The sequence below is a fragment of the Peromyscus californicus genome, unplaced genomic scaffold (genome assembly GCF_007827085.1).
Source record: "Peromyscus californicus insignis strain IS unplaced genomic scaffold, ASM782708v3 Scaffold_14__1_contigs__length_90479793_seg_2, whole genome shotgun sequence".
Lineage (NCBI taxonomy): Eukaryota > Metazoa > Chordata > Mammalia > Rodentia > Cricetidae > Peromyscus > Peromyscus californicus.
In genome coordinates, this window is record NW_026294436.1 from 18051894 (window position 1) to 18069059 (window position 17166).

The 17166-nt window shown below is 42.9% G+C and overlaps 1 protein-coding gene across 1 annotated transcript in view; it reads right to left on the reverse strand.

Annotated features, from left to right (window-relative positions):
* The window catches only part of Srgap2 (SLIT-ROBO Rho GTPase activating protein 2), a 224989-nt gene that overhangs the window by 126724 nt on the left and 81099 nt on the right, over positions 1–17166 (reverse strand). The window contains 1 exon segment of the mRNA XM_052736861.1: positions 6643–6835. Coding sequence (XP_052592821.1) covers positions 6643–6835 — 193 coding nt within the window.

Sequence of the window (17166 nt, forward strand, 5' to 3'; positions counted from 1 at the left end):
GACACAACTGTTGTGAGCTCATCTGTGCAGCTGCCCCGTGTCCAGAGACACTGTCTCCTTGCAGTCGTCCACTACCTCTGGCTCTTCCACTTTTTCCATCCCTCTTCCGCAGTGACCCCTGAGCCTTGGAAGGAGGGAGTGCAGATGTCTGTTCCATCCAGGACTGAGCGTTCTGCAGTCTCTTCCTCTTTTGCCGGTTGCCAATACCTCCTTTGAAAAGGACCAGCCATCACCCAAAGTTCTATACGGAATGGGCCAGTGGAAAACATACCAAGGAATTGCTTGTTAATTTCTCAATAGAAGGAACTGGAGCCACAGGGAAGGGAGGCCAACCCGTGCTTAACGCCAGATGCTGCTACATCTGGGCAAACTTTCCTGGGGAAACAAACAATTGCCAATGTGTCTAAAATGAATGAATGATGTGCTAGCCCAGGAAGCCAGGGAGTTCTTCCTTCCAGCATCTTTGACTTTCCTACTGCTGCCCTCCTTGGTCATCCCATACTCAAAGAGAATCTCTATTTTCTCTGGATCTCCACCTATTTTCTCACTTGCAGCCAGAGCTATAACACTGTCCATGGCCAGCTGATTCTGCTTTTCAACCCAATGTCATCTTGTGAGAGCAGCAGACAATTTTGAACTTGACTTTGAAGGAAGGCAACTCCAGCACCTTCACACACACACAGGCCAGGCCCAAGACCAAGAACACAGACAGACTCGACAGGAATTGTTCTTAATTAACTGGGCGCTTGGTCTTTCCCTGAAGGGACTGCTAAAGGGACTAGCTATCAGATTCTACTATTTTGTATTTCTTTGTGTCTGACTACCTTGCCTGCGTGTATGTCTGTGTACCGTATGTGAGCCTGATGCCCTCAGGGCACCAGACCCTATGGGACAGGAGTTACAGAAGGTTGTCAGTGACCATGGGAGTGCTGGGAACTGAACCCAGGTCCTCTAGAAGAACGAACGGCCAGTGCTCTTAACTGCTGAGCCAACTCCCCAACCAGCCCTCTACCAGAGATTCATGAGATACTGAGGCCAGGCTCTCTTGTATCCTTCCTAAAAGTAACATAACTCATAGAGGCCAAATAGGCAGAATTACTTTCCATGTGTGCACCTTCAGATCCTGCAAATTTAATGTTAGCAAAAGTAAAATACTAGGGGTTTTTTTGTGCCGGGGGGGGGGGGGGGGGGGGGGGGGTGTCCTCAGTTATGGTCCCTTTAATTTCTTTGGGCTCCCTCCTCTAAGAGTCTAGAACATAATTTTAAAATGTCCAACAAATATTTATTAAGGAGAAGGAAAAGATGGAGAAAAAGAGATGTTGATAACAGGTTATAAAATAGCATAAGGTCTATGTAAGGAACACAGTAGAATAGACAAGCATACTGTTTCTCTAAAACTCCACATGGGGTGGGGGTGGGGGAGAGAAACTACCTCAAAATAAAACAAAGACATTAGTTATAAAAGTAGGAGATCAAAACCAAATGAGCTGAAAAGCAATTTACAGCAAGCCCATGTGAAAGAAGAGAAGAAAAGAAAAGCCAGCACATTATTAATTAGAACCCTTCAGAATCCTGTGGGGCAATATTAACACAAATTCCACTTAAAGAGACAATCAAAGACTCAACAACAAATAGGAATACATTTATGCTCCTCAAAGAGAAAAAGAAAATGCAAAAGCATCTTCCATAAGAAGGCTTCCTACTGTCACATAATATTTTATCTCTGCTTTTAATCAAACAAGGCTGACAAAAATCAGGGGACAGTGGGGCCATACTACCTATCTTAAAGCAGAAGGTGGGATGAATAATCACTAGTCGTCTGTAGCATCTCTCACTGTCTGGGGCAGAGGAATGGAACCATCAGGTCGGATTTTGCACGCGTCAGGCTGCATGGCTTTAATGAGGTATCTGTGCTGAGCATGTGGGAAGGACAAAAGGTGAACAGGTACAGCCAACAGAAAGCACAGTCATGGGGTGACAGGGTAATGGCTTCCAGGGGAAGACATTTTCCAAGAGACGCTGAAAATAAGGAGTTAGACAACACTTGCTCCTAAACGTGCTACTTAAAACTGTACCAAAATAACCATCCTAACCTAGGTTAGGATGAATGGCTGAAATGGAGCCAGAGTAAGAGGCAGGCCTGGAAAAGGGTGGGATGGATCCATGTGTCCTGTCTTCAGCCCTGGCCAACCTGCTCCATCCCAAGTTGACTAAATTCCACATCCCAGAGCGGGCTCTATCCAGAGCTGCTGCTGGCAGCTGCTCTCCTGGCAGCAGAGGCAGACAAATTCATGGCATTGCTGGGCCGACAGCTGCTGCAGCTCTGGGGGAAGTGACAAGTGCCTGCTGAGAATGAACTATTCTGGGACCAGTCACAGAGTCAGCAAAATTAGGCTACAGTTTGCTGGCTGAATGAAGATACAGTACACTTCCTACTCTGAAGTTTAGAGAACCAAAAAGTGAGTTCTCTGTCCGAGCTTGTTTGACTCAGGTGGTTCCTGCCTTCACTTTCTGCTCCATCTTTTCTGTTCCCAAGGGCACGACTTCTATGGTGGCTCATATTACCCTCCCCGCCGCACTGGACTACCACACCTCCCCCTATGTCCTTTCATCTAGTCTTTCTAAAGCACGGACACAATTCAGTTCCTTGCTCAGAAACTGTCAGTGGCTCCTTTATCCTTACATAACAAAGCCCTAACCCAATCGGCCAGTATTTATAAACCTCTGTAATCTTCTGGCTTATCAACTTTTCCAGGTTTATTTAGTATTATAGTTATAATTCATATTGTTCAGAAAAGCAGGTAAGTTATCCACCAGCCATGTTTTTCTCACCTCTGGGCTGTTGGTAACACTAGTTTCTATCTAAAATACTTCCTTCTCCATCTCTTTATTCTTCTCCAAGTTCTTGCATTCTCTTAATTATATTGAATATGTAGGAACAATACACAGCATTGGCAGTTCCAGTTTTCCATTCCTATCCATTGAACTTCAGCTCCAAAGGGTTCTTCCCTAGGCCTCCAACCAGAACAAATCACAAATTTTATGTGCATTATGTGGGGTCAAGGGGCATTATTCTTTCACATACTTGTCCTCCACACACTATGACACGTAGGCAATGGTACAAACACTGTCCCTCAACATCTCTCCCCTTCTCTACTGATAGAAACTCTACTTTCTAGGTCACCCACGTTAATAAATATATCTTTTAGCTTCCCTTAATCGTGTGACTAAGTTCTGTCCAGCTGGGTAATGAGTTAAAGGCATGTATGTGCCACTTCCAGACTATACCTTTAAAGAATAAAGACATATTGCCCTCTTGCCATGTTGCTTTTCCCAACTGATGAAATGGGACATGGTAGCAATGAGCTACTTCGGGCCATACAGCAATGGACACATTGTAGGGGTGGGATAAGGAGCCTGACACTGTCCTGACCGGCGAACAGACTACTATCTACAGAACAATCTACACCCATCTTGTAGATGCTATTATTACTTAAGGTCTACTATAGCAGCCACACCTATCTCAACCAAACCAGTCATTCCTAAAATGCCTTTTATGTATTCCTCACTAGCCCCCCCCCAACAAAAAAAGGAAGAAGAAAGAAAAGGCAGGAGCACAGCTGTTTCTACAGCAATGCTTATAGTACACAGACATCTGAGCACTTGGCTATCTTCTGTAACACAGAAACGAGGAGGAAATGGGAACAAGAAGGTTCCATCACTGGTGTTCGACTGAGAAGTAGAGGTCTCATCACTGCATTCGTGAGACAAGGCAGAAGCGAGCCATGTGGACTCTTCAGATGCTCACTGGACTAAAGAAAGTAGAGCACAGCTTTAATTGTGGAAAAGAGAAGAAAATGAGAGAAAAGGTACAAAAGGCTAAATAACACCAAATGCAATGTAATTTAGAATTTCATATATACATTTATAAGAACAAAACCCATTTATTCCAAGTAAAACTGGAAGACTCTCAACTATCTGATTTTTGCTGACATTTTTAGGAATAAAACAGTCTGAACACAGGATGTTGCCTGGAGCTCTTGTTCAGTTTTTCTCCATCTTATCCCTATTGAGTGCATTTGTTCATATGACTCATCTCTTCTCGTAGTAAGCTATACCATGAGAAAGTGCTATTATGTGACCATTTTTGACCAATAAAAACCAGCAATTCAGATGTTCCATCCTGAGAGAAGAAAGCTTTTGTTTTCAGGCTCTTTTTAAAGAAGGTGTGTGTGTGTGTGTGTGTGTGTGTGTGTGTGTGTGTGTGTGTGTGTGTGTGTGTGTGTGTGTTAAATGAATACAGTACCTATAGAGGTCAGAAGGGGGCAATAGACTGCTGGAGCTACAGATGGTTGTGGGCTGCCTGGTGTGGGTCTAGGAAAGCGACTTGGCGTCTCTCTCAAGAGCAGCAAGCACTCTAAACCACTGAGCTGTCCCTTCAGCCTTTGAACTCATCTTACTCTGCTTTGCTTCTCTCAGAACGCCTTGAGCCCAAAATTGTTAGTAAGAAACTGCTTACACTACTTAGGTTAAGCTGTCCTGGAAACATTTCTAGCTCCCTGAGACACAGTATCCTCCCAGCTTTTACCTGCCTCAGAAGACTGACTCCTTTTCTCATTCTTTTTAGATACTTTCCCTTTTCCTAGCAGGAATGTTTACTACCTCCCAACACTAGGAGGTCTTCTAAGCCTTAGGTTTTTGACTCTTGGTTCTCATTCTCTCTTCTGTATTTACAATATTGTTTACACTGAAGATTTTAATAGGTATCCCACTATTCCCTCTTCTACATTTACAATATTGTTTACACTGAAGACTTTAATAGGTATCCCCACTCAAAACCACTTAGCTCAGCAGTACTACATCTCAACTTGGGTACCTAACATCTTTACGATGCCTCAAACTCAACTGCTCAAAGTAGAGTTGCTATTTAAAGCACCTGTCTCCTCCATTCCTTCATGTTCTAAAGGACACCACAATTCTTCTGGTTGCCAAGTTAGAGACACCAGGTCACCTCTAGCCATTGAGATTCTTTTTATCTAATCAGTTATCCAACCCTGTTTAATTTCTCAAATACCTCTTGAATAGTGCTATCCTATAGGCTGAAAGATTGACCAAAGGCTTGTGTGGTAAAGGCTTGTTTACTGCTGTGGTACTACTGGACAACAGCATACCCTTTAGGAGGTAGGACCTAGTAATAGGAGGTCAGGATATTCGGGGACTGTCTTTGATGGACTCCTAGCTCCATCCTCTCTCTGCTTCCTGACCATCATGAAGGAACAGGCCTGCCTCCTCCTCCCCATGCCACGTAACATCACAGGCCCCCCAAAAATCAGATCAAACAACTATGGACTTAGAACCTTTGGAACCATGAGGTAAACAAAAAAACAAAAAACACTTTCCTCCTTACAGTTTATCTTAATTATCTGGCCATAGTAACAGAAAGCCAACTAACAAAATACATCCCTACTGCTCTTTTTTATATGATGATCCAATTCTACATGCACTACCCACAAACTTTAACATCCTTCTCTTGGATTAAAAAAAAATTATATAGGTTTGCTCATACTTTTCCTTGTGTCTGTCTCAACACAGTATCTTCAAAGGCTCATTACTATGGGGCATGTCAAATGTGAACTTCTATGCTTACTATCAAAGCACTATCCTTTGGGACACATTCTACTTACTTAATCTTGTTTTTCACTGTTTTTTTTAAAATATCCTTTCTCTCCTATCTCTATTAAAGCCCCTTTTCCTATATAGTTTGCATGGCTCTTTTCCTTGGTAACCAAGCATTTCAAAGCTTATCTTATTCCCATAGGAACCAGTACAGAGCACAGTACCTAGTAGGCATTAAAAGGAGCTAACAACTGGATTATTACTTAGGATAAGATAAGACAGGAATAAGCTGGAATAAATCAAGCACAAAGTAATGGTCAAAGGAGAGTAGAAATGGCCCCCTTTTCTAGGTCCTTGCATCACCTGAATTACACCTCCACAGTACTCACTCCAACTTCAAATTACTAGACTGTAATGTGTTTACTGCCCATCTCCTCATTCTAATTAAAAGGTCACATGGAAAGGAAATGCTTACTCTCTGACATATCTCAAGGCACTATGAAGGAGTTCAAGGGATGTGCAATGGATATTAGTTGGAAGAATGTTCAACTATCTTCCCTTTGGGGCTAGCTAGGAAGACAAAAGGAATTAGCTGGAGTGGGAGGGAGCAGGAGAGGGTAGTATGATGGTATGGTGGTAGAAGAAGTATATATAATTGAAATACATTACATACATGTATAAATGTCATAAGTAAACCTATTATTAGCCATATATGCTAATACACAGACACACAGACACACACACACACACACACACACACACACACACACACCCCTTAGACCACTGGCTGACATACAGGAAAGGCTGTAAAATTCATTAGCTTGGCTCTCCATATATTCTGATCTCTCTTAGATAAAGAATTGCCCATTAAGACTGATGTGGAAAAGGAAGAGTTCTTGAGGGCTTTCAACAAATTTGAAGCTGCAGACTCAAGAAGCGACCTGGATCTAAGTGGTGCCCTTTGCCTCCCTGCACCTCAGACCCCACTCTCAAAGTTTCTAAAAGCAATTGCCATGAAGTCCCTACTTAAATTGCTGGTCCTTGGTGCTTCGTGTCTTGGCTAGAAAGCGCTCGGCTAGCTTCTCCAGGTTTCGAGAGTAGTCCATTTCAATCTCAGCCTTCTTCCGGAAGAAGTCTTGCAGGTCCTGCAACAGCTGCACCCGGAGCTCACACTGCTGGTCTAGGCATTTCATCTGCTCTGTGAGCTGTGCCCGGATCTCTGCAAGAAAACAAAAAAATGTGATCAGACAGACAGCTCTAAATATATACTGCACACACAGGTACTTACCTCCCTTTCATTCACTTGCTCCCTATACCCTGGGATATCAAAGCCCTTAATAAAACAACCTACAATTGAAACTGGCCATATGATATGAGGTACCTCCAACTCCTTCTGGACCACTGAGAACCATTTGTGACCAAGAATCTGTTCAATTCATTAGAATAAGTTGTATTAATATTCAAAGCTAAATATTTATAAAGTAATTTACTGTTTTTAACACCATCCAGAATTTGGGTTCTTTTCTGGCAAGGAGCCCAAATGAATAATCAGATGAATCATGTTACCCCCATTTCAAAGACTGAATACTGAGTCTTAAAGAAGACAAACTATTAAATCCCAGTAAGCTGGGATTCAAAGCCAGACAAATGACTATTTTTAACACTTTTCCTCGTATTTTAAAATGTTTTTCAGTATCTTTATGAAGCAGGGTAAGGATCGTTGTACTTTCATGGAGGTCGAAAGATGCCTTTTCAAGGTCAAATGGCAGCAACCAAGAACAAAACATGTACGATGACATCTAGAAAATCACATTCAAGGTCAATTGGTTTCCCAGTTTCCGATATTACCGAATGTAAATCTTCAAGAAGCTATCTTTAGAGCTGGAGGAGTAGCAAAACAATAATAGTAAGTGACTTAGGAAGAGATCTTTTTTACTGGTATTTCACTTATTCTATCCTCACAGAGGCCTGATAGCCTCAGCTCTGTCTGAGGTAGAATTATGTCCAGTTACAGTCCTGCTTGGAAGATTTCCTACCCAGTCCTTGCACAGGGCTAGCAACACAATCACTGTGGAACCACAGCAATGGCAGCTTCAGCTGCAACTGGATCTGTCTTGAACGCACTACATGCTTTACTGATAAGAGATTTGGCATTCACAGCAAATAGCCTGCCAACACTGGGCTGCTTTCTGGCCCAGAGTAGGCCCGCAGGGTATGTCCAGCTTATTTTACATCCAGTTCCCCATTAGCATCAAAATAGAACAACTGTTCTCATCCCTTTTCTCTACCAGCACACTCACCTCCAAGCATGACTCCAACCTGAGGCTGAAATACCTATGTTATGCCTTCCTGATGCATGCCTCAAACTCATTCCCCACAGCACTGGCAGATGGGGAAGGAGAGGAGTAAGTTTTCACCCAAGCTCTAGATGAAATTTTGGGGTAAGGGCCACGATGCTGAAAACTTCGCAACCACTCCTTTCTTAAAGCAATGAGGTCTGACAAAGCTGTACTGGGTTTGCCTTCGAGTACCTGAAGTCCAAAATCTATCCCCATCTTTATTGCCACTGTTTCGGCAGGTATCAGGACATGACAGACACAGCTGGTCCTTTGCAAGGGACCCTAGGTAATCTCTAAGAGCAATCTTCATCCTTATCTCTAGTCAGCCCAGCAGTAACCCAACCTGAACTGAAACTGAGCACTGCAGGATTGTTTCCAGCAAGCAGACTGCTTCACAGAAAAGCTGCTGCCTACCTCATCACTCATCAAAGCTCTCTTGTTCTTGTATTCTGGAGTCTGATTACAAGGGGTGAAGGGCTGTGGGTGTGTAAGAGATCTACAGAGGTCATGTCAGGAATCTGGTTCTTGTGGGATTTCTGGGTCTCTTAAGGGTGAAAGCCCTTGTTATGATTATTCCTAGAGGCATCTGGCCCTTTGTACACATTCATGAAAAGCTAGCAAGAACTGCTAGTAGACTGGAAGACTGTGGGTGGAGATCGTTCACGGGTCACCAGTATTACTTAAAACCTGCCCATTAAAGAGGAATAATCTCTTAGAGTAAAATGGCTGTCCAGGTGCCTAATCAGGAACAAAGGTGTAAAGGGAGATGAAGGTACACTGAGGCTATCAAGTCCCTCTGAGTCACATCTAACTCACTTAAGACTATACCTCAATAATCTCCTAGCCAGGGATGCAGAAGGAAAACTCAAGATTGTTCTAGGGACTATAGACAAAGCCCCATGATAGGAATGTCATTCAAGTAGGCTGTTCTGAAACTGTCCTATCCATGAAATAAGTACACCACAGGGGCCACCTGTGGCATATGGTAATGTGTCTTAGAAGTTCCCGTACACTTCCAACCAGCATGGGATTCCATGCTGACTTCTCAGTGAGTGAGGAGTATAGCATGAGCTGTGTCCCTTCTTGCATCCTCTTCTTGATCCTGCAGAAAAGGGCGTGTGTTTACTGAACACATTATATGGATACACACACACACTACAGCTCACTTAATTCCCATTACTACCTTCTAAGACAGTGCTAATAGGGCTCGTGGTGGTTAATGCTTGATGGAATCTATCTATTATCGACTCCGAGTGTAACCTACATTAGGTTAACTTAGGTTGGAAGATGCCCGGACTGCGGATGCCACCATTGCACGAGCTGAGGTCTTGAACTGAATACGGTAGTGAGAAAACAAGCCAAGCACTCAACGCTCTCTTCTGACTGCAGGCCTAACTGACCAGCTCCTTCAAACTCCTGCTGCCTCAGCTTCCCTTCCACAAAGGACCGACTGCTCCTCCAACGGGCAGCCAGAATAAACCCTTCCTCCTTTAAATGGTTTGTCACATATCTTACCACAGAAGCAGGAAAGGCAACTAAGACGGGACTAAAGCTAACTTCACATTTATTTATCTGACTTGTCAGAGCAGTGAGAAGGCAACCCCCCAAGGACAGCATTTCGGGGTAAATCGGCGACCATGGACTTTTACTCTCTGGGACTTTGACTTTGTCTTCCTGCTGAAGAATGATTCAGGGTCCCAGGATCAAGTTTAGGTTAGGACAAGTTAGCCCGTATTTTGACTAATCCACAACCAGGCTGGATCCCTTCCCTACATCCTAAATCTGTTCTCCATGGAAGTGTCAAAGAAAGTCCTTCTTTTCGCTTATGAGCCCATCCTGGGGTATTCAATAAGTACAAAGGATAGGGAAGGGGAGAAAATGATATCCCCACCCCCTCACCTGTTCCTGGTTTGTGATATGGCACCCCTCCCCTACAACATGCCTAGAAGGAAGTCTCTCCTTTGTTATCATTCCCAGAACATTGAAGAAGGCAATAAGAAGGATTCTAGCCCACTGCTCCAGGACAGAATGGCTGTTCTGTGGAGAGTAGAATGTACTGCTGCTGTTGTTACAACAAACAGTGGTCCTCAACAAGGCAGCTGGGCCAGCCTCTGTCCATGCACACACGGAAAAAGAAACAATAGGTACTGATTGTCAGCACACTTGGGCCATGTGCCCAGGCTGGAGACCCCGCCATACCCTGGCTGACCATAAGGCAGAAAGAAAAAGGGGCGATTTATAAAACCACAGGGAATTTCTCAAAAGCTCTCTGTGTGCTCATGTGGGTATGCATGTGGGCTTGTGAACACACTCAAAGACACACTATTCACATCATGTTCTACCACACCAAATTAAGAAGACGTCACAAGTCTCTTTTAGAGTTGGCAGAGAAGTTCTAGGAGATGATGGGCCCTTATAGCTTCTTTCACTAGAATTATGGGAAGAAGCCAAGCTCTACTTTATAAAAGCAGTTGTCTCTGAGCTATGACTGCTTCCCTGGTTAGCCATAAAGTACCACAGTACTAAGGTCATCGTGAATGAGCTGTGTGAAGGGAGGAATGCCACAAGGGATTCCCCCCTTCACACCTGAGTCTTTTGGGTTTTGCTTTGAATATTCCTTACTATATAACAAACCCAGAGAAGTAAATTCCAATGTGAAGATCTAAGAGTTAAATGTACCCAAGACAGAAAGAAACCAAACTGTAAATCTTAAGAAAAATTCAATGTCTGTTGACTATTTTCTACCACATTTTAAAATGATACAAGAAAAAAAAAACTTGCTTCTCTTGAAGGACCAAAGTTTTTAAACAAGTTTCCTAATACTCAAGAGTGGCCTTTGCTATTTCATTCATTGATTCAAGTCAAAATTTAACTTTGCTGTTTTGCTTTTGCACAGTTTTGTGAGTTTATGAAAATACACCAAATTACTTTAAAGATGTGAATTTTATAGTATGTGATCTCTCTCTCTCTCTCTCTCTCTCTCTCTCTCTCTCTCTCTCTCTCTCTCTCTCTCTCACACACACACACACACACACACACACACACACACACTCTTTAACTCCACCAAATGTGTTCTGTTGAGTACCATTCTGCCAACTAACAGGCAGGGAAATGGCCCCAGACACCATAAGGAATCCTTGGTTTCTATTTCTCTACTTTTAGGGTTAAATCAACTCTGCACTGATTATTATTAAAGCAGTGTGTCTGGTCAGCAGGCTCAGCCATGACACTAAACTCCACCGGCTAGCACACCACTATTCTACTATTTTCAGAGGATGTCAGATCAAAACATGGCAATGAACGCTTTATGTTCAAACTCAGGATCAGCAGACATAACCAACAGTTTCCCCTGGGCAGTTCTTCCTTCTTGTCCGTGCCTGGTTACAGCTGAGACACACTAACTACACGGCTTGAGAGTTAGAAGGAGATTTTTATCTTACTTAGAAGAGATGCTGCTGCCAGGTTTCAATACGGGTATCACTGGAAGATACTTGATCATTTAGCAAAAATAGTCAAGGCCCTGCCTCACTCTAAATGATAACACCTTCCGGTGCAGATGAGACAGTCCTCTGGAAACTGTCCTCACTTCAGAGAACACCTGGTGAATTCATCGAAGTTCAGATGGGGATTGTGTTCCCTATTGCTTCAATCCTAGGATAAGAGCTCGTTACTTTTGCCTTCCAAAATCCATCTCCATATTCTAGAACTTTCTCTAATTCAGTCATAAATACCACACATTTAAGGAGAAAACTGGAGCAGGAAGGCAGGTCAGAAAAAAAGAGATAGATTCTTTTAGGAAAGTCACACAGGTCTCTCCTTCCCTTTTCAGTGTGCTGGCATCTTGGAGACAGGTGCTGTGATTCCCACAGGCGCTGCTGCCAACATGAAATGTAATATTAGAGCACGTTTCCCAGGGGGAACCTAGCCTGACTGCCAGTCCCCACAAAATCTACCTCCCCTTCTTTTAGTCCTTTCGCAAACATATGATGTCACCTCAGCTACCTCAAGAATATTGATTCATAGTACCTTCCAGAAAGTGTTGTATAAGAATACAATCAAGGCTTTCATCAGCGCCACCCCATTATTTCTTACCAAGACTTCTGATCCCAACAGTAATCAGTTCCTCTCCAAACTGATCCCCAGGAAGCAAAGCTGGATGCCCCGCCAAGTCATGCTCTTTACCCTGCTCATGTGCCTTTCTACAAATTTCCTAATTCCAGGGCTCTTAAAAATCCTGGCTGGACAGAAGTGAAAACCAAAGCCCAGAGAAGTGAGGGGACAGGTGAGGCCCACACAGCTGGTAAGTTGTAGATTCAGAACTGGAACTCCAGTGGCTAAGCTTTGAAGCCAACATTCATTTTTACTGTTATCACAAACATTTGAGTGCCTTCCAGGTAGTCTGAGATTACAAAGACAAAAATTCTCCCTTAAAGTTAGCAAGGGAGTGGGAACAAAAGCTACAGTAAAGTGAAATAATACAAGTAAGTGAGGACGTGCACAGTGCTGTAAAAGCAGAGGAGGGTGACACTATAAGCATTACAGCTTGGATGGAAAGGTATCCTGGCAGTCAGGAGCTACGGAATACCAAAGTCACACCACACAACAAACCTCACACAAGAGATTTATTGGGAGGGAAAAAACCAGGAGGGTGGCGAGAAACAGCAGGGAACAGAGAACTGAACGGGATCCAGGGCTTATACAGAGATTCTTGGGAGGGGGGTGGAAATTTTCAGGGTAGAGATTGGTGGGATTTCATGTCCAGAGATTGGGCTTTTTACTCTGTAGGGTGGGGGTTGGGTCCAGCAATTAGGGCAGTTAAGAGTCTTCTGTGGGTGAAACTTGGCAGCTGGAGGTCCTTGGGGAGGGGCCTGGTCAATCATGTGGCTTTCGGGGCTTACACACACAGTACTACATTCAATCTACATGTGATACCACATCCCTCTTGGGGGAGGGGCCTGGCCATTCATGTGGCTTTCGAGGATTACAGACACAGTACTACATTCAATCTACATGTGATGCCACGTCCTTCGAGAATTAATACTAGTCCTTATCTATGAGTAGTTGATGTTTTAAGAAACACCAGTGAGCTACTTTTAGTAAACTAGAAAACAGCAAGTACTCTCCCTCAAAGAAGGTGACTAACAGCCTTTTTCTCATTACTTCACTCTCAACTTGAATAAGGCACAGAAATCTTCATTGACAAGAATTATTCCAAACAATTGCTTCTGGAAATACTGTTTTCATTCCTGTGCCTCCAAATTTCTATCTATACTCTAGACCTCTCCAGCCTCCTAGACTTACCATCTCTTCTTAACTCTATAACAGGTATCCACAACTTAAGCCCAAACTGAAACTCTCGACATAGCTCCTGGCCACTGCCCCTCTTGGTTCCTACCTAAGAATGGCACCTCTTTTACCTACCAGACCAAAAACCTTCAGAGTTCCTGCTGAGTCTTCTCTCTTTCATATTCTGTCAACTCAAACTGCCTTCAAATTGCATCCTGAACCCCACCTCTCCTTAGCCCACTCTCTGCTTACATGCTAAGTCTAACTGACATTCCTCTGTTCTGAGTAACTGCTTCTACCTGGTTCCTCACTCTCCACCCCTGTTACTCTGCAGTCCACTCTACACATGGGGCAGCTCTACTCATCACCCTCCCATGGCTTCCCACCGGAGACAGGGTGAAGGCTTTCTAAACACATAGCTCAGCTGCTCCAGTCTCTGGAATTCATCCTCACAGACCCCTAGGCACACAGGCCTCTCTGGTGGTCACAGGATGTGCCAAGCCCACTTTATGTCAGCTAAGGGAAGCCTTTCTATTTCCCTTAGCTTGAAGCACACTTCCAAACTTTTGCATGGCTAGCCCCTTCACTTTTCAGTTCTTGTTTAGAAGTCACCTTCTCAAAGCAGCCATTCCATCTGAAAGATCCCTAACACTAACCTTTACCTTCATTTTGTTCTACTCCACCATAACTTCTATATGTATTTATAATCTAGGTATTGTCTTCTCCTCTGACTAGACACAAGCCCCATGGTGACACAGTAACCAACATACAAAAAGTCTGAATTTAACTTTAGGAGACTTGGGACGACTTATTGCTGTCCCCCCCCTTCCCCAAGACTTTCTATCATGACTGCTCCCTAACCCCCAAAAAGCCAATAGCTATTCCTTTTAAAAAGAGAAAAGAAGAGCTGGGGAGATGGTCCAGCAGATCAGGGAAGAGTTCAGTTCTCTGCACCCACAGGAGGTGGCTTACAATGGTCTGTAACTCCATTTCCAAGAGGTCTGACATCCTCTCCTGACCTTTGCAGAAACCCACATATATGAAGCATATACTCACATACATTTATACACATAAATAAAAATCAATCTTTTAAAAAGAAACCCCACAAAAACTCAAAGGAGAGATGCATTATCTAGTCAGCTCTGTTCTATTCTGGCAAATGTTTTCTCTCCATTATTTATGATAGATACAAAAGGACTCATTATATATGTCCACAGGGCATTTTTCATAATTAATGGAATCTTTTTAGGGGGAAACTTTACCAGAACAGAAGTTTCAGTTGCCCCAGGGCTAGCCAAGCACCATGAACACAATCCCAGTCAGTAAATAGCAAGGGTTTTCCTAAATTTCACAGCCCTCTGTAACAATGTCTTTCATTAGTCTGTTACCAGAATCCAGCATGTGACCATCCTGCAAATGTATGAGTGTGATGGTCTGCGGTGGTAAGTAGAAAAAAAAATTGTCACTTTAAATATGCTTATACTTTCTAAACACATAATTACCAGAATCAGAGGATCACAGAGGCCAATGAGAATCTAAAAAGTGTCCTTGTCAGTCAGAAGACACAGGTACCATCAAGAAAACATCTTGTCCTTGCCCCTCCACTAGCCCACAGCAACAGAATGGTAGTTACAACTTTTTAAACATGTGAACAAATAATTTAATTTCCAAGTATATTAATGTGTATTTGATCCAAACCAAGCATATCCTATTTTCTTTAATTTTTACAAATCAAATTTTTTCTCATTATTTATTTATTTATGTATTTATGTATTTATTTATGTATTTATGTATGTATGTATGTATGTATGTATGTATTTATTTATTTATTTATTTATTTATTTTTGGTTTTTCAAGACAGGGTTTCTCTGTGGGTAGCCTTGGCTGTCCTAGAACTCACTCTCCACATTCCTTAAACTTTATATTAAAATTAAACATTTTCGGGCTGGAGAGATGGCTCAGCGGTTAAGAGCACTGACTGTTCTTCCAGAGGTCCTGAGTTCAGTTCCCAGCAACCACATGGTGGCTCACAACCATCCGTAATGAAATCTGGTGCCCTCTTCTGGCCTGCAGGTGTATATGCAGACAGAACACTGTATACATAATAAATAAATAAATCTTTAAAATTAAACATTTTCTCCCCCTCTTTAACATTTTTTGTTTGTTTATTTGTTTTTCTTTTTGAAAACAGGGTTTCTCTGTGTAGCTTTGGAGCCTGTCCTGGAACTCGCTCTGTTATACCAGGCTGGCCTCGAACTCACAGAGATCTGCCTGCCTCTGCCTCCTGAGTACTGGGATTAAAGGTGTGCACCACCACTGCCAAGATTTTTCTCACTTTATTTCAAAGTAATAGTGGGCCGGGCGGTGGTGGCGCACGCCTTTAATCCCAGCACTCGGGAGGCAGAGCCAGGCGGATCTCTGTGAGTTCGAGGCCAGCCTGGTCTACAGAGTGAGTTCCAGGAAAGGCGCAAAGCTACACAGAGAAACCCTGTCTCGAAAAACCAAAAAAAAAAAAAAGTAATAGTGTATATCACATGCTAAATAAAAAATTTGGTTTATATATAAAATGAAAGTTATTAAAATTAAAATACATAATATTTTAATAATGATTTAAAAGAAATTTTGCCTAAATTCACATCTTTATTATAGTTTATAAAAGTGATAACACTTAAATTCCCGAGGGACATCATGAGATTATATCATCCTGAGAAGAGTCTATAAATTTTTAAATACCAGGAAGTGCCAACATGGTATACATCCTCATTTTAACCAACTCTGTAGCAGGAATCTTAAAAAGTTCTTATTAATAAGATCAAACCTGAGGCTAGTTACTGGGGTGAATGCTGGAAGATCAGAGAAGCAGAACAAGCCACAGCTACCTCACCTCGCCAGTTCCTCAGCTCATACCTTTTTCCTCAAACTGGATGCCTCTGAGTCCTCATCCAGAATGAATCTCAGCTGAACTGCTGCTCGAAAGCCTGAAAGCTTAACCAGCCAAAATGCTTCTAGTTCCTGGTCTTCACGCCTTATATACCTTTCTGCTTTCTGCCATCACTCCCTGGGATTAAAGGCTCACTTTCTGGGATTAAAAGGTGTGTGTCACCATGCCTGGCTGTTTCCAATGTGGCCTTGAACTCACAGAGATCCAGAGGGATTTCTACCTCTGAAATGCTAGGATTAAAGGTGTGAGTGCCACCATTTTCTAGCCTTTGTATCTAGTGGCTGTTCTGTTCTCTGACCCCAGATAAGTTTATTAGGGTGCACAATATTTTGGGCAACACAATACCACCACACAACTCCCTGGGTCTGCCTTCCAAGATAACTTGGTCTTCTAGAGAAGACAGACTGTAAGAAGGAGCTGCAACATGTTAGCTCATTATTAGGAAAAGAAGGATGCTGCATTATCACACCTACTTGGTCTAGGACTCAGGAAGGGCTTCCAGAAGCCAGACTTCAAGGATTGGGATTACCCGGAAAAAGAGTACAGGGAAGTTCCCTAGGCCAGAGGGAAGGGTGTATTTCAATGGTCCAGAGGAAAAGGACAGGAAGATACATAAAAGGAACTGAAATAATAAAAGAAACTCAGACTAACTGGAACATCAGACTTTAAGTAGGAGGATGAATGGAGGAAGACTGAGGGAAGGCAGGGGTCTGGCCTCAGTACTGAAGTCTGACCAAGCATAGAACTGTTCCTAAGAGCAATGGAAAGCCATTATAGATCACATATAGAAGTTATACAGGCAAACTGCTTTCAAAGACGGTAAGCACTCCCTCCAGAGAGCCCAAATTCAATGAACCACTTTAGTTTTGGAGAGGTCAAGGTTTCAACCTACTTCAAATGACTTTCTTCAACCTGCATCTCCAAATAAAATAAACCCCTCCAAAGCACAGAGCCTGGTGAACCAAAGGTATTGAGAAATGACCA